The 17,951-nt window shown below is 48.8% G+C and overlaps 1 protein-coding gene across 4 annotated transcripts in view; it reads left to right on the top strand.

Moving 5' to 3' along the window:
* Window positions 1–17,951, top strand: part of Cfap251 (cilia and flagella associated protein 251) — a 72,851-nt gene that overhangs the window by 26,028 nt on the left and 28,872 nt on the right. For 3 of the 4 annotated variants that reach the window (NM_001431746.1, XM_087578460.1, XM_087578459.1), the window contains 7 exon segments: window positions 379–429; window positions 4,560–4,852; window positions 7,710–7,904; window positions 8,649–8,899; window positions 9,119–9,270; window positions 10,118–10,291; window positions 11,049–11,233. In NM_001431746.1, coding sequence (NP_001418675.1) covers window positions 379–429; window positions 4,560–4,852; window positions 7,710–7,904; window positions 8,649–8,899; window positions 9,119–9,270; window positions 10,118–10,291; window positions 11,049–11,233 — 1,301 coding nt within the window. 4 annotated transcript variants of the gene reach the window in all.

Here is a 17,951-nt window from a genome sequence, read left to right as displayed (position 1 = left end):
TGGAAAGGTGCCCATGAGCTGTTTCTATGCTCTGGGTATTTATTTCTGTTTTTTTTTTTTTTTTTTTTTTTTTGGAGCTGGGGACCGAACCCAGGTTATTTCTGTTTTTTAAAGCCTCTTTAGTGTGGAACTCGGATTTGCATTAGCCACCCACCACACAGAGGCACATTAGCCACTCGCCCCAAAGAGGCTTTTGAACAGATTGGCGCTTCTTTTCAAAAGCGTTTTGACATTCCCCAGGCGACAGGCTTTCTTCTTACAGGAACTGCAACCCTCCGACCCCATCTGGGCACATTGGCTCTGGTTTAGCGCTAACACATAGTCCTTCTTTCCGCAACTTGGTCTTTAAATAGTAATGTCTTTTTCTGTGCTTTCCAGTTTGAAGACAAGGGTATACTTACGCACAGTGCCCCGCTTTTAACAGAGAAAGTGAGTATTTCCTGTTGTATCTCGACACCGTGGAGGGTAAATACGAATGTGTAGACTTAGCGGGCGAGGGCTATATCTATTTTTTAAGATCTATTTATTATATACAAGTACTCTTCAGACACACCAGAAGAGGACATCCGATCCCATTACAGATAATCATGAGCCACCATGTGGTTGCTGGGATTTGAACTCAGGACCTCTGGGAGAGCAGTCAGTGCTCTTAACCACTGAGCCGTCTCTCCAGCCCATGGGCTGCATCTTCCTCTGAAGCCATTGGGAAGGAATTTGCACAGTTTTGCTTAGATCCTTTATCCATAATGAATTGTCTATTAAAAATAATAGAAGCGTTGTCGAAATAAAATTCAACATTATGGAAAAGATTCCCAGCCAGCTTTTAAGCCCAGCACTCAGGAGGCAGAGGCAGGTGGATCTCTGGGTTCAAGGCCAGCCTGCTCTATGGAAGGAGTTCCAGGACAGCCAGGGCTACAGAGAGATCCTGTCTCGGAAAAACAAAACAAAACAACAACACAAACAACCAACCACACCCCAAAGATATTATTAGTACGAGGAAATACAGATTTTACAATGTGTGCATATGTTGACAAAGAAGAAGAATTAAGTTCAACAGAGGGCGTGCCCAAGTGAAAAAGTAAAGAGGAGAGGAATAGACACGAGGAAAGATTATTTTTCCTGGGCTCAATCCCCAGGACCAACCAGCCAGCCAAAGAAACAATCGGACAGACAAATGCTTCTCAGGAAAGTTTATTGCTGTCTGTTTGTAGACTTTGTAAGAAAGACAGTCAGTAGTTATGACTCCTGGTGGTCACATCTTACGAAGTCAATAAGGACTTAGGAAACAGTGAACCATTGCTCCTGAAGGAAGTACAGAGGTTGGTTCCTGTGCTGTTCGGCCATATTTGACGTGGGCTCCTACTTCAAAGATAACGTTTTAGATGTAACACCGAGGGCTGGGTATGATGGCACACGTCTTTAATCTCAGCATTTGGGAGACAAAGGCAGGTCGATCTTTGTGTTCAAGGCTAGCCTGGTCTACAGAGTGAGTTTCAGGCCAGCAAGGACTGCATGGTGACTCAAACAAAACTAAACAAACAAACAAATCCCAACAGTATTGAGGACTGAGGACGTAACTCAGTTGGTACACTGCTTGCCCACCATTCATAAAAGTCCTGGGTTCAATCCCCAGCAACTTATAAATTAGATGTGATGGTGAATGTGTGTAACCGGGACAAACCAGGTAGAGAGGATCGTGAGTTTCAGGCTGTTCAAATTCAAAACCGGTATATAGGAAACCATGGACAGAGGGAGGGAGGGAGGGAGGGAGAAGGAGGAAGGAAAGGAGAGAGGGAGAGGGAGGGGGGAGAGAGAGGGGGAGAGGGAGGGATAATTTCATTAGCAGGGTACTCACAGCAAACTGTACCCTGTACAGACCACAGGATACAATGTTTCCTTCGCGAGCTGGGAAACTAGGCAGCACTCCCTTCCAGGGAGGGGATAAGTTAAAATACCGACATCACCAACAAAACACACTGAAGAGGCCAGGAAGGACATTTGCTCACAGTGTGAGCCGAAATAAAACAGCAAGGTACCATCTTGTCCAATCTCAGTCAGAGAGGTTCACGTGGAGTTTTCGCCAGTCTGCACACCCATGTGTCCACAGATGACCGGGGCAGAGCTGGCTTGGTTCTCGGGTTACAGAAGGCAGGTCGGAGAGCTCACAGAAACACAATCTGCCAAGAACAGATGCTGATTACAGTTTGAAATGACAAAAATGACTTGCATGGACACAGGCCTACCCTGAGATGAACATGATGCTGCTTGACAAAAACCTCTGGAGCCTTCTGCGTTCAAGTTTGGAGGCAAAAATGCTGGTTTTTTTATGTCCCTTTGACACCAGTTATAGCTATCTGAAAGGAGCTATCTTAATTTTCAATTAAGAAAATGCCTCCAGAGGGGTTGGGGATTTGGCTCAGTGGTAGAGCGCTTGCCTAGGAAGCACAAGGTCCTGAGTTCGGTCCCCAGCCCCGAAAAAAAAAGAAAAAAAAAAAAAAAAAAAAAAAAAAAAAAAGAAAATGCCTCCAGGGCTGAAGAGGTGGCTCAGTGGTTAAGAGCACCGACTGCTCTTCCAGAGGTCCTGAGTTCAAATCCCAGCAACCACATGGTGGCTCACAACCATCTGTAATGAGATCTGATGCCCTCTTCTGGTGTGTCTGAAGACAGCTACAGTGTACTTACATATAATAAATAAATAAATCTTTAAAAAAAAAAAAAAAAGAAAAAAGAAAATGGCTCCATGAGATCCAGCCATAGGGCATTTTCTTCATTAGCGATTGGTGCCGGAGGGCCCAGCCCAATTGTGGGTGATGCCGTCCCTGGGCTGGTGGTGCCAGGTGTTGGCAAGCCTTTAATCCTAGCCGTGGGGAGGCAGAGACAGGAGGATCTCTGTGAGTTCTAGGCTCACCTGTTCTACAGAGTGAGTTCTAGGACAGCCGAAGCTGCATAGAAAAACTCTGCTTCAAATGACAAAGCAACGCAAAAACAAACAAAACAAAACAAAAAAGAAAAGAAGAAAAGAAAGCAAGCAGGCCAGTGAGCAGCCTGCCTCCAGGGTCCTGCCCTACCTTTTTTTTTTTTTTTTTTTTTTTTTTTTTAAGAATTACTTATTATATATGAGTACACTGTCGCTGTCTTCAGACACACCAGAAGAGGGCATCAGATCCCATTACAGATGGTTGTGAGCCACCATGTGGTTGTTGGGATTTGAACTCAGGACCTCTGGAAGAGCAGTCAGTGCTCTTAACTGCTGAGCCATCTCTCCAGCCCTGCCCTACCTTCTTTAAATGACAAAACTATGATGTGGAAGTATAAGCTGAATAAACCCTCTCCTCCTCAAGTTGCTTTTGATCATGGTTTTGATCGGGGTTTGAGCAATAGAAACCTGGAGACACAAACCTAGGGTCTTCTTGAAGAGGGTACTGGGCGACAGATTTGCTGTGTCATGTGATACATTGCTGAGTTTCCTTCCTTCCTTCCTTCCTTCCTTCCTTCCTTCCATACACTCACTGAAGGGCTTCATTTCAGCTCATTTGCCTCTCTACATTTTTAAAAAATATTTTATTTTGGGGCTGGAGAGATGACTCAGCAGTTAAGAGCACTGACTGCTCTCCCAGAGGTCCTGAGTTCAATTCCCAGCACCCACATGGTGGCTCACAGCCATCTGTAATGGGGATTCGATGGCCTTAATAAATCTTCGAGAAAAAACATATAAAATACTTTATTTTGAAATTGTGTCTATGTGTGTGGGGTGATGGTCTGTGAGCGCAGGGGCCTTGGAAGCCAGAGGTTTCAGATGCCGTGGAGCTGGAATCACAGAGAGCTGCCCTCCATGGGCGTTGGGAGGCAAACTCCAGTCCTCTGGGGGAGCGGCGTGTGCTCTTACCTGCCACGCCACCTCTCCATCCTCTCTCCGTTCCCTATTTCATCTCTGAGTCACTGTATAAGAAAGATGGCTGAACGCTTTATCTGTCTCCCCAAGCATGCATGAATAAGGGGTCTTACCAAAGCTTTCTTCCGTGAAGGACAGCAGGGTAATTATTTTGTTCTTCACCTAGAGCATGCTTCTGCTCATGACAGACGACGGGTTTAAAAGACCGTGAGAGAAGCAGGACAGGTATAAGCAGTGATTAGCCAGTCCTTGGGTGCTGTTACATAGAATAATTGGTGAGTGTGAGAGATGCCTCGTTGGTTAAGAGCACCGGCTGCCCTTACAGAGGATCTGGGTTCCATTCCGAGCACCCACATAGCAGCTCAAAACTGTAATTCACAGCCTCACACAGACTTACATGCGGGCAGAACACCAAGGCACATGAAATAAAAATAAATCGTTTAAGCCGAGTAATCGAGCCCATCACATGACCCTCAGTGAACTCAGGAGCGGTCTATCTGTGGGTTCTCAGCCATTTCTGTTTTCCTTTTCTCTTTCTGTCTCATTGTATCTATATTATGTTATAAAATACCACAGGGATCCATGCTTTGGTTCTATTGTTGTTGTTGTTGTTATTATTATTATTATTATTACTGACTGTAACGTATAACCTGTCACTGAAACACAGACGTTCAACAAGCTTGTGGGGAAGTTTAGCCAGTCTGTTTTCCACTTGAAGTTACCACAAATCCTGTCGGCTACGAAGGAAGGGAAGCTGGTTGTCTGGGATATCCACTATCCCTGGGCCTCTTCCACTTCTGCCTCCTCCTCCGCCGCCGAAGCCGAAGCCGAAGCCGAAGCCAACGCCGACGCCGACTCCGCTTCCGCAGACTCCGCCGTCTCCGAATTCCCTTTCATGAAGCCGCGGAAACTGGTCCATTTACAGAAGGAGGCCATCACAGTGCTTACGACAATCGACAGGTAATGAGCTTGATTAGAGAAGATCCTGGTGAGGTCCCAAACGTGTGGTAGACCTCGGTTTTATATATATAATATATAATTACATCATTTTCCTCCCTCTAAATCCCTCTCGTGTACCCCTTTGCCCTCTCTGAATTTCATGCCCTTTTTTTTCTTTTTAGTTGTCGTTACATCTTATACAATATAGATCCCTAAATGAACAGCTACAGCCCACACAGTCGGTATATTCCCGCTTGTCTGCACGCAGTTTCTGGGCTGAGCACTCTGTGTTGGACAGCCGGTCAGGGGCTCTTCCTGGGGACCACTGTTTGTCCCAGCACTCCCAGTGTCCGAGGTCCTTTGTTAAACTTTGTATGCAGAGTCATAGATCGGAGAGTATTTCTGGGGAGAGTCGTGATTAGTCAAGGGCATTAGCCTCCTCGAAGCAGAAGAACCGAGCACTTTGAAGTTCAGGATAGAAATCTCTTCTTGGGGTTGGGGATTTAGCTCAGTGGTAGAGCGCTTGCCTACTAAGTGCAAGGCCCTGGGTTCGGTCCCCAGCTCCGGGAGAAAAACAAAAAAGGAAATGTATTCTTTCTTCTTAACTCTTACTTGTATCAACTAGATTTTATTTTTTTTTTGTTTCCTTTTTCTTTTTCTTTTTTTTTTTTCTTTTTCCATTTTTTTTCTTTTTATATTTACTTATTTTGGACAGCGTCGCATTGACTAGCCCTGTCAAGAGCTTGGAATTCACTCTGTAGACCAGGCCTTTCCTGGAACTCAACAGACAACTGCCTCTACCTTCTCAGAGCTGGGACTGAAGGTGTACACCACCATGCCCAGCCCTTAATCTCGGCTTTTGAAAAACTCATGGACACACATCTTTTTTTTTTTTTAATTCTGTGTTAGTGAAACAAAAGGTTATCTCTTTTTCTTGTGTGCTAATATAAAACCTGTTTCACACCCCAAGATTTCATACATTAGTTTGAAGAAAACGTGGCAAGAGGCTTGCCATTAAGAGCGTCTTGCTACTCTTGCAGAAGACCGGAGTTCAGTTCTTCACATGCACAGGGTGGTTTAGAATCACCCATAACTTCATTTCTAGGGGATCCGACACCCTCTCCTAACCTCTGAAGGCCCCAGGCATGCGTGTGCCACACATGCATACACGCAGGCAAAACGCTCACACACATAACCACTTTTGAAAATGTAAAGTCTGGGTTGGGGATTTAGCTCAGTGGTAGAGCGCTTGCCTAGCAAGCACAAGGCCCTGGGTTCGGTCCTCACCTCCGAAAAAAAGAACCAAAAAAAAAGAAAGAAAGAAAAAAAAAGAAAATGTAAAGTCATTTTTCAAAAATAGAACCCAGGAAGTTTCATAATTTGGTGGCTCAAGAACAATTACGTGTCATGTATTGGGGCTTTTGTTTGTCTGTCTGTCTGCTTGGCTTCTTCGGACAAAGTCTCATTGCGTAGCCCGGCTGGGTCCTAAGTTTGGCTTTCCTGCCTCACACTCCCAAGCGTGAGCGTTCCCCCAGCATTCATACCGGGGTGACATTTGCAATTCTTGGGTCTGAATAAAAGCACTTGTCAGGAAAACCTGACAGTTTTAGTGCAGTCCGTGGGCCCCACGTGAAGGAAGCAGAGGACTGACTTTTCCAGAGTTGTCCTTTGACCTGCACACACACACTGTGCACTCCTACCCACACCCCGATAACTTTATAAGGGTTCCATGTACACTGCTTGGCACATGGGGAGCCCCTAGGTTAAAAAGGAATTCACTGAGCCCATTCGCTTCCATCCACACCAGTGCCACAGGGACGCTGGACAGTCATGGCATCCAGATATGACTTTACAAAGAGGTATAGGGTCGTCATCTCAGGGGCTCAAGAAGACGTGTGAGAGCATAGATGGATGCTATAGTCGACCTTCTGTTAGCTGTGGGGTAGAGCCTTGAAGATCAGGCCTGGCTTCCCCTCGCCCATACTAAGGGGAAGAGGGCTTCACAAACACTGGGCGAGCTTCGCCGCTTCTGCCCAGCAGAGGGCAGTAAAGGCAGCCCTCGTCAATTACTCTGCCCACATGCCTTGCTTATTAATCAGAAATCTCATTTAATCAGCCTGCCTAACATTGGAGAAAATTTATTCCTTCTCCCTCTGTCATTAGAATTCTTTTAAAGTCTTAAGAATTTTTTTTAAAAGCTCTCTTAGAATGGATTGGAGGGCTAGAAATAAAAGCCGCAATGTCGCCGGGTGCTGCCTTTGCCCGTGATAACTGGGTGTGGCTCTGTGATGATCCTCACAGCAGAGTGTTCCTAGAAAGCAGATCGTGTCCCACTGCCCAGCCTGGGTGATGTTGCTGCTCAGTCGCTGTCTGCTGTCATCTGTATTCATATTCCAGCCACACTGGGCTCCTGTGCACTCTGGACATGGAACCCAGATAGGTATAAGCGGTATATGTTAAATACTTACAGTAAAAGATTTCTTAGGGGTTGGGGATTTAGCTTACTGGTAGAGCACTTGCCTAGCAAGCGCAAGGCCCTGGGTTCGGTCCCCAGCTCCAAAAAAAAAAAAAAAGATTTCTTTTTCAGGACTGGATATCTTTGTCTATCCCTGGCTGTCCTGGAACTCGCTCTGTAGACCAGGCTGGTCTCAAACCCAGAGATCCGCCTGCCTCTGCCTCCCTAGTGCTAGGATTAAAGGCACCGCTGGGTTTCGAGCAAACCTTTTTTCTCTTTACCCTTGGAGATGTAGAATGGGTTGGGTAGGGTTGCACGGAGCGCCACAGCACATGGGCTCCGGGGCCTGCCACAGTTAGACACACCATGGATGGCTCTGGCCATGAGTGCTAAGGAACAGCCTGGTGTCTTTCTCGGTTTCAGCTACATCGTCACGGGTGACATTAAAGGCAGCATTAAGTTCTATGATCACACCTTCTCCATTGTCAACTGGTATAGCAACTTCAAACTGGGCCCCATAAGAACTCTGTCCTTCTCAAAGACCCTGCCAAGTCCGCCAACCGAGAAATCCAACCTCCCCACGGACTGCACCCTAAGAGGCGACCTTTTCGTTGTCAGGTGAGTCGTCAGTGATTCTCAACATCCCGACAGCCAAGAAAGGGCTGGTGCCCCCTTTCAGGTCTGCATGCAGCACAACCAATGTGTCTCTTGTCCCTAAGATGTAAAATCAAGGGGACACACCTTTCTAGTTAATCTCAGACATGACTCCTTGGATGGTCGCACTCAGTATTGGACTCTTTTTTTTTTTTTAAATTAATTAGTGGAAGATTTCACTATCTAGAAGCCTGAGTAACTGGAAGCTGGGTGGCCTTTCTCCCTGGGTTCTCATCTCCACTGTGCCTGGAGTCCTTGGCCGTGGGTTACCCTCATTTCTTAGAGCTGAGCATGTCCTAGCCGCCGAGGTTAAAGGCACTAGCTAATTAATACCCATAACATTTCAAGACTGACTTATCCGTGAGCCTGCTTAATTACCCTTGCAGTCTTTACGGGCACGGCTGTATATGTGCACCCAACTCCATATTTGCATACACAAACGAATATTTGCATGCGTAGATTAGCTAATTGTACGCTGACTGTCCATCTGCATACTTAATGACTCAATTTACATGTGGGAGAGTGGGCTTTTTTTCACTTGCAAATGGAGGCTGTTGGTTGTTGGTGGTATATTTTTGGAGACATTGGGTTAATAATGTCACCAAATTATAGACAACAAAGGCGGTTCATGAGCAGCCAGAAGCAGAACGGCTGGTGTGGCCATTCCCTGCAAATGCCGATCCTCTTGGGTCTTGCCTTGGCAAACAGGAATTTTATCATCGGGACGTTTGACGCCACCGTGTACCACATGACAGTGGATGGCACCAAACTTGAGAAGCTCTTTGTGGAACCCAGGGATGCTGTCCACGCCATCTCCTGCCACCCGTACCAACCCCTCATCGCAGTCGGGAGTGTCTGTGGGATAATCAAGGTGTGGGACTTCGAGAAGAAGGTCTATCTGTTCAGCAGGACCTTTGAGAAGGGGCTTGGAGTCCAAAGTCTGACCTACAACCCCGAAGGTACTCCAACTCTCAACCGGTTCCACAGTACCCAGAGGGGCTGTCCCAGCCAGTGCCTGCTGCCTCATGCGCAGCGGTGCCTTGGTGTCTGTCCTTCCCAAGCTGCCTCACTTCCCAGTTTCCTTGTGGAGGTTCTTCCTCCTGCCTATTGCTGCAGTCTTACTCTCAGAATGAAGAATCTTTTTTCCTTGATCGTTCTCGGGCTTCTTGTCCTTTCAGGAGCCCTCCTTGGAGCTGGATTCACTGAGGGGACAGTTTATATTCTTGATGCGATGTCTTTAGAAAATGAAACTTCAGAGCCCTTCAAATATTCCAGAAGCAGCGTGTCTCACGTCAGCTTCTCACACGACTCCAATTACATGGCGACCGCCGTGAGTAGCTCTCTCTGCTCAGCGTTCCTGTTTATTAACAACGTGGGAGGGGTCTGGGGGAAGTGGGCTTGCATCCCAGTCAAGCTGTGACAGACAGAGCAAAGGGAAGGGGAAAGGGTTGGTGAGGTAGAAGAACGCTTTCGGGCAGACAGGAACTGGGGCCTTAGGACATTCAGACTTGGATTCTGCAGCCCCCGGGGCTGTCTGGCTGCTGTGTTTCTGGGACCCAGTCTCTATATCCCCTCCTTCATCCTTCCGATCATTTTGATGAGGAAGCCTCATCACTGATTGACCTCAATGTCCTTCCTCAGGGTTTTGGGTTCTGTTCTTTCTCTCTGTGATCTCAGAGAAGTGGTTCTGACTGTCCCCTGGGTCTGCCTTTCTGTCAGATGTGGTGGTGGCAGTGGTGGTGAGGAAGGTCCCCCTCGGGCCACCGCCCCCTGGCATCGCACTCACGTACAGCCTTGTACACACAGCCCTGGTAAGCACCAGATTTGTCCTGGCACCCGGCACGGACATCAGCGCCCCCTTCAGGCTGTTCTCTGCCACTCCGCCCTGTATCAGACCTTTTTATTTTCTGTTGGGAGGCTGTCTGCTTTCCATGGGGGAACTGTGTGAGAACGTGGAGAGTGAGGCTGACATCATATCTCCTCCCCTTCCACCTTTATCTTCACACCGGTAGCCTCAGTCTCCCAGCCTGCAGAATGGCCATCACTTTCCCCACTTGTTCTGCTGTGCTTAAGATTTGTCCGGATGGCATATCCTGAAGGCAAATGAGTCCGAAGACCACCAGGATGAGTCTTAAGTCCTAAAGTTAAGGGGACAACTTCCGCTCTTGCTCCCTTAGGACGTCAGTTTCACCGTGGCCGTGTATATGATGGTTGTCAAAAACGGACAAAGGGTCTGGGAATATTTGGCGAGACTCCGCGCTCACCACAACAGCATCCGCAGCCTCCTGTTCGGTATTCACCTGGACAGCAACGAACCCAGGCTGCTGAGCCTTGGGACAGACAGATTCTTGGTAAGTCTGTCTTCAGTTTGGTTTGCCCAATTGATCGCCAGCCCCCCCCCCAGCCCCCACCACCTTGTTCCATCCCTGGCATCTTGTATAGACCTCACCTACAACACGTGGAGAAAGTGACTGTAGGGTGAAGTCTCACAGATTTCTCCATATTGGGATCTCTGAGGTGATACCTCACGTGGCCCATGTCTGGGAGCATAGGTTTCTGGCAGGCGGGCAGCAGGGCGGGTATGTCCCATGTGGGGTGGCATGGGATGGGAGAGGGGGACCACACTGACACAGCTAGGTGTCCTACTTTGCTCTCCACCCCTGTGGACCGGAAACAACTTGAGGAGAAGAAAAGAGTTTACTTGGCTTCGAGCTCGCAGTCTGTCACTCACTCAGGGAAGCTGAGGCAGGAACTCAGGACGGGAACCTGGAGGCAGGAACTGAAGCAGAGGGCTTGGAGAAGTGGCTTGCTTTCCACGCACGCACGGCTAGCTCAGCTACTTTCTCACAGCGCCCAGGCTTGCTTGCCCACGGGCATGGCCTCAGGCCAATCTGGTGGAGGCAGTTCCTCACGCGAGGTTCCCTCTCCCCAGGTGAAACTGTTTTGTCTCTAGCTGACAAAAGCTAAGCAGAGAGTGAGGGTAGCACACGGATGTAGAGTCAGAAGACTTCCCTTAGAGACAACAGAGGCTGACACCCGGGGCTTGACGCTTCTCAGCTAGGCTTGTCCTCTAGCTGGCTCCTCATGTGTCCCCGTGCTCCTCGGCAGATCGAGTACAATCTTACCAAGAGCTACAAAGACCACCTGGAGGTCCTCGACATTCACCGGACAGACCAGGGCAACTACCCCACCTGCATGATCTGGTACCCGCCGCTCACCAAGGAGCTCTTCCTGCTCATTTGCAACAGTGGCTACAAGGTGAAGCTCTTCAATGCCACCACAAAAATGTGCAGGTGAGCGAGCGCCAGGGCGTCCCACCAATGCGCCGGCCACGCCCATTTCTCAGCGCCAGGGCGTCCCACCAATGCGCCGGCCACGCCCATTTCTCAGTCCGGCAGCTGCTACCAGCTTTCCCTTCTCAGAGAGACTGAGTCACAGATAACAATAACACAAGGCCATTCACCACCCGCAGAAGGGTGCCCACCTGGGGGTCCTTGCCCTAAGGCAGTGTCCCAGGGAGGTAAGGGACCCAGAGCTTGGCGCTCTTGTATCTGTGAAGAGTGCAGCCTGGATCACTGGGTGCCACTGGTGCTCCAAAGCCCTTCCCATACAGGAGAGAAACCAAAGCCAACTCTTTTTAACAAAGCGCCCCCAATTGTTTGATTTCTGTTGCCGTTTTGATTTTGTTTTGAGAGAGGGTCTCACTCTGTAGTCCTGGCCTCTGGGATTACAGATGTGTGCCGCCACACCCTCCAAGCATGTCTCATTTCTTTTATGCTGCTTCTCAAAGGAGTTTTAAGTCCAACTGACTCCATCCATTCATTCATTCATTCATTCATTCATTCATTCGTTCATTTATTCCTTTCCTGGGACTGGTAATGTTCCAGGTGGTGAAAGTCTGTCCAGACAAAGCTCCCTCTTTGGACGGACACTTTAGAGATGGGGGCAGTATTCTAATGAGTAGGTGGGGGTGACAGTGCTGTGCACAATGACTGGAAAGACAGCAAGTCAAGGAGGTTGGGGGGTGGGGCAGAGGGACTGCTGCCATCAAAGAGTACTGGGCAGATGTGGGGGTGGAGCTTAGGGAGGGAGGAGTAAATCCAGACGTAGGACACAGGAGAGGAAAGCCCGAAAACAGGACCTGAAAGAACAAGGCATTTGAGAGTCTGAGAAATTCTAAGAAAGTGACTTGTTTGGAGTGGGATTGAGGAAGGGTGAGTCGGGAGAGTGGGGAGGGAAACCCTCAGGGCTCCTGAGCTCGCCTCCCTATCTCCAGGGCTGGGCTGTGGGGCACAGAGTGAGGGGTAAGGCAAGGGTAGGAGACTGTGCAGATGATAGTGGCCCGAAGGTGGCAGGGAACGGGGCCAGACTCGGGCACATCTGGAAATGAGCCAGGCAGAATTGGCGGAGGGTAAAAGTGGGAGAGAGAGTGGGCTTTCCTACACACCTTGAAGACTGAGGCCGGAGGAGCCAGAAAAATGGAATGGACCTTGGGTAAGAAGAGGGGGTAGGGAGGAGAGATTGGAGATCAGTGAAATCCAAGGTGGAACAAGGCAGATTCGAGATCCTACTGCACACAAGAGCACCTGAATTAGTCTCTTGATCATATGTGGAGTCCAAGCTGGGGTCAAGGGCAGAGGAAGTTAGTGCCATGAGGCAGGAGACTGGATGGAAAGAGAAGATTGAGGTTGCAGACCACACCCAGGGCATCCAAAGCCTCACAGGGGAGGTTCATCTTCCTTCCCGCAGAGGCCTCCCGCAGTTGGGGTTGGATTGGGTGTCAGTCCCTGTGGCCCCAGGTTTCCCTCACCTGGGACACTGACAGTGACTGCTGTCCCTGCAACCGGACCACTTTGTCTTCAGTTGCCCAGAGCCTTGTAAAGTGTTGTCCCTCTGAAGTCTGGGGAGGCGTTCTAACGTCTGAAGAACCAGCTAGACAGGCAGGCCAAGACTCAGCCCTTCTGTTCTTGCGCTGACTCTGCCCTCTACTAGGGACTGTGCACAGGGTCAGCCCCAGTCAGCCCTGTGGGGCTGGAGCCTCTCCTCCATTGATTGGATGCCAGTGGATACCACTGGAAGTGCGTGGAGAGTGAGGACTGTTTGAGGGAGGAGATAGCAGCAACAGTAGCAGTGTGTCCATTCAGAGGCTCTGAGGGAGCTCAGAGTTGGAACTGGTTGGTTGGTTTTAGCTTGTTTCTGAGATGGGGGTCTTACTATACAGCAGAGTCTGGCCGGGTGTTAGGGCTACAGGCGTGCACCATCATAGCTGGCCACCATCATGCCTTCAGTCTCAGAGGAGATTTCCAAAGCCCCAACCCCTCCTCCTCTGCGTCTTGGTTTGGTTTTGTGGGGGTTTGTTTGTTTTTCTTTTGGAGACACTGTGTCATTTTGTAGTCCAGGCTGGCTTTAAACTTACAGCAAGCCTCCTGCCTCAACCTCTCAAGGATTGGGATTCCAGGCATGAGCCTGCTGCCCACTCCCCGCAGACTAGCAACCGTTCTTTTCGAGGAGGAGGATTAATGACAGCATCCTTACATCATGACAGGAAGTAGAAACTGGCACAATGTTTAAAATCCCTGAGAGGGGTTGGGGATATGGCTCAGTGGTAGAGTGCTTGCCTAGGAAGTGCAAGGTACTGGGTTCGATCCCCAGCCCTGAAAAAAAAAAAAAAGAAAGAAAAAGAGAAAAAAAAAAAAAGAAAGAAAGAAAGAAAAAAAAACCCGAGAGCATGTAGAGCTTCGGGAGGCTCTTCATTCCCGCTCTTCAATGGACACACAATTCTGAGCAAAGAACGTCCACAGAAATACCCAGTCGGTCCCTAGGGACTGAATTCACATGGTAGGAGATGCAGGCACAACAGGCCTCAGGCTCGAAGGACACCACCAACAGTTATTCACAGCAAAGACATACGGAGTCTGTGTTGAGCCCTGTGCTCACGCACGTGTGTGTGTGTGTGTGTGTGTGTGTGTGTGTGTGTGTACTGTGTGTGTGTTTCTGCCTATCGGTCATCCATCTGAAGTTAGCTCAAAGCATCTTTTTAAGAAAATAGTATACAGGGCTGGAGAGATGGCTCAGTGGTTAAGAGCACTGGCTGCCCTTCCAGAGGTCCTGAGTTCAATTCCTAACACCTAAATGGCAGCTCTATCTTAGTTAGGGTTTTACTGCTGTCAACAGACACCATGAACTAGGCAAGTCTTATAAAGGACAACATTTAATTGAGGCTGGCTCACAGGTTCAGAGGTTTAGTCCATTGTCACCAAAGGCAGGAGCCTGGCAGCATCCAGGCAGGCATGGTACAGGCAGAACTGAGAGTTCTGCATCTTCATCGGAAGGAAGCCAGGAACAGACTGAGCATCCTCAGGCAGCTAGGGGGAGGGTCTCCAAGCCCATCCCCACGGTGACACACTTCCTCCAACAAGGCCACACCTTCTAATAGTGCCACTCGCTGGGACGAGCATATGCAAACCATCACAAGCTCACAACTGTAACTCCAGTTCCAGGGGCTCTGACACAGACATACATGTAGACTAAATACCAATGAATGCCAAATAAAAATCTATAAATCACTTAAACTAAATAAAATAAAACTATTAAAAGGAGAGAAAGTGTGCATGGTAAGGAATGGCTCCTCAGGTAAAAAGGCCTTGCTTCAGGAGTCTGATCGTAGAGAACTAGCTCCTGAAAGTTGCTCTTTGACCTCCACACACATGCCCCAGGATGTATGCGCCACCCACTGCACCACCCGTCCCCATCATAGACAGTAACAAAAAACCAAATGAAAAAAGATAATATTACTTATAACTTTAATTCTTTTCAAATCCTAGTTTTGTTTTGTTTTTTTTTTTTTTTTTTTTTTTGGTTCTTTATTTTGGAGCTGGGGACCGAACCCAGGGCCTTGCGCTTCCTAGGTAAGCGCTCTACCACTGAGCTAAATCCCCAGCCCCCAAATCCTAGTTTTAATGATGGTTCTTAAACACTTTAACCTCTCTTGTAGCTCAGCACCCACTAGAAGTAATGGAAAAGAAAGGATACGGGGGAAGTGAACCTGTTTAGCAAGGTTCTTTGGAGCAATTCCCATCTGTGCTGTCTGGAAATTGGCAGTTTAGTTCACAGGTTAGCAGACTGTGGCAGCTCGATCCACTCGCAAACACTTCACGGATACACCAGCAGTCCAGTTCAGTAGAGTTGAGTTAGCAACAGTGGTAACATGACCTACAGAGACAGCCAGGCCTCAGTCTTGGTTTGAGCCAGCAGGAGGGACTTGGAGGGACACCAGGAGGGAGGTAAAGATTAGCAGAGGCTTGAGACCCACAAGCATTGCACAGCGAGCTGTACCAGCAAGCCAAGCTCTGTCTCTGTCACTCTGTGGAGTCTGAGTTCTACCCTCCAAACATCCCGTGTCCTCCAAGTGCCTTGCCTTAGTCCAGGTCTTGCCTCAGCACGTGCATCCAATCAGCCAGAGTCCACAGAAATAGCAAGAAACTGCGGCACGCCACCAAAGGTTTTTTGGTGTGTTTCTCTCTATGGAGTCCGGCAAATGCAGCTCCATTTGCATTTGCAGCACACAATGTAAGGCGAACCAGTACATGCGTGTGGTTAGCAAAGAATCCTTTATCACATGTCCTTTCACATGCTTGCAGAACATCTTCTCTCCTGTGTCAGCGTCATGGAAACATTCCTTCACGAGTCTGCCTTAGCCTTTCACACCTGCGTCCTCTTTAACGAAACGTTCCTTCACGTGTTTGCCCCAGCAAAACGACATCCAACCGACTTTCCAAAGGACCCTCAAGTTTCCACTAAAGTCGCTTCTCGGCTTCTTGGCTGAACTCAAGTGTAGAAAATAGCTTAGCAAGGTTGGAAGTCCAGTTCATGAAGCATTTAAGTGAAGGGCACGGACAGGGCTGTGTAACCAGCGCCTCTTCCAGTGGCTCCAGAACTTTCTTCTCCTTCCAGAACAAGAGCTCTTTGCTTACCGCATCCCTTACGTTGGAGAAACAATAAGCCTGGCAACTGCAGTTCAACTGAGGGGGAGTCGCCATCTCATAATGAATCCAAAAGGATTCTCAAAGTGTGCTTTAGAATGTTCGACAGTAAGGCAGCTTTTTATGGCCGCAAAAGAAGGCCAGGGACCACAGGGGCAGATGCTCAGCAGGCCTCCCTCCATGATGCAGACAAAAGCAAGACATCTTTTTTTACAAATGGGATCAGGAAAGATAAAAGTGATTGGTGGCGCTGAGCGTCAGCAAGGGTGTAAGGGAGCGGGCTGGCTTGCCCAACCACTGTCGGGCGGGGGGTGTAAATTGGAGTAACCTTTGGGGAAAGCAATTTGTCACCCTCTGTTAAGTTTTACATCCTCCGACTTCCAGGAATGAAGCCTGCAGACGCACCCTGCGCTTATGCCAGGACCTAAGTAAAAGGATCCAAAATGTCTGTTAGTCGGGCATTGGTTAAGTGATGTCCCGTCAGTACACAATGGCGCTTTTAGCAGAGGGGGGGATAATAATCAATGAGAAAGCCGTCTGTGCAGTAACGTGGCGGCATCCCCAAGGTACAGTAAGAGATGAAGCAAATTGCCAAGCAAGCATGCATAGTTCAATTCTCTCTTCACATGAACACACATGTATGTGAACTTTTGGTGAGTCATACATACTAAACAGATACCCGTGCCTGCCTTGGGACGGGGCACAGCATTGTAGAATGTGGGTGATACATTTTATGTATATCTAAAAGTTTGAACTTTTCTTTTTTAACAATGAATACGAAATGCCTTTTGGTCAGAATGAAGAGATTGGAACTTTGTAAAATTGGTAGACAGGTTGCCTGTCACTGGCTGACAGCTACATGCGATGTGCCAGGAACTCTTTGGGGCATTTTTTATCTTACTGTAAAAGCTGTGCAGTTCAAGAAGGTCCCCAACACACCCAGAAGGGCTGGGGATTGAGCTCAGTTTGTAGAATGCTTGCCTACCATGTACAAAGTCCTGGGTTACCTCCCTACCACCTAACTACCCGGGCATACATGTCTCTAGTGCCTGCACATGGGAGGTAAAGACAGGAGGACCATTCAAGGTTGTCTCCAGCTCCATGGTGAGTCCACATCAAAAAGCAAGAAACGAAAACCAAACTCTGGCTCCCATCAATAGACGCTACCCAGCCCTGCCTCTCTATGTCCCCAGAAGCCCCCGGCCCGCTCCTGTCTACCCCGCACCTACTCTGCATGTGTGAACACAACTTCCTATGCCCAGACATGGATTCACGAAGTCTGTGACCTTTTGTGTCTGGCTTCTCTCGCTTAACACGTTGTTGAGACTCCTCCACTTTGTAACATGACCAAGGCTCCTAACAGCTGAGGGTTGGCCCTGTCCTGTCCACCTGTTCATCGGCTGACAGTGATAGACATTTACATTGTGTCCATTTTGTAGGTGTGTGAGCATTAGGGTGTAGGGTTGATGTAGACAGGCCTATGCGTAATTTCCCGAATGGCCCTGGGATTGTCATTTCTGGGTTGTCGTAGTGACTCTCAGACTATTTCCACAGTCCCTGCCCCCCACAACTTACCCAACCGGGGACAGAGATCCCAGTCCTCACGGCTTTTATAGCCCTGTTCCCCTGCCTCCGCCTACTTGCCAGCATGTGGAAGGGCCTCAGGAGAAGGCATTAGCTGATACACTGTGTACCTGGGGGGCACTGTAGTGTTCCAGTGCTGAGCCTCTCGCAGCCTAGAAGGGAAGCTCCCCTTGCTCTGCCTCCTGCGTCTCTCCCAGGAGTGTTGTTTATCCCCCTTAGACCTGTCACACACACACATCCCAGCCCCACCCCGCTTTCACCTGTCTCTTCCTGACTCCCAGTTCTCCGGCTATCCACTGCCCTTCTCTCTACCTCTGATCCATCACTCTGAACTCAGCTGACCACCCCTTTAGGAATACTTCACTCTAGACCCTAGGACTCCGTGACACCTCACGCCAGTCTCCTGTCCCTGTCATGGGGAGGTGCTCTCACAAGGCTGCTGTGG

This window comes from Rattus norvegicus, chromosome 12 (genome assembly GCF_021556685.1).
Source record: "Rattus norvegicus strain SHRSP/BbbUtx chromosome 12, alternate assembly SHRSP_T2T, whole genome shotgun sequence".
Lineage (NCBI taxonomy): Eukaryota > Metazoa > Chordata > Mammalia > Rodentia > Muridae > Rattus > Rattus norvegicus.
The sequence above is the reverse complement of the archived record's forward strand: the minus strand, read 5'-3'. Positions and strand labels throughout refer to the sequence as shown.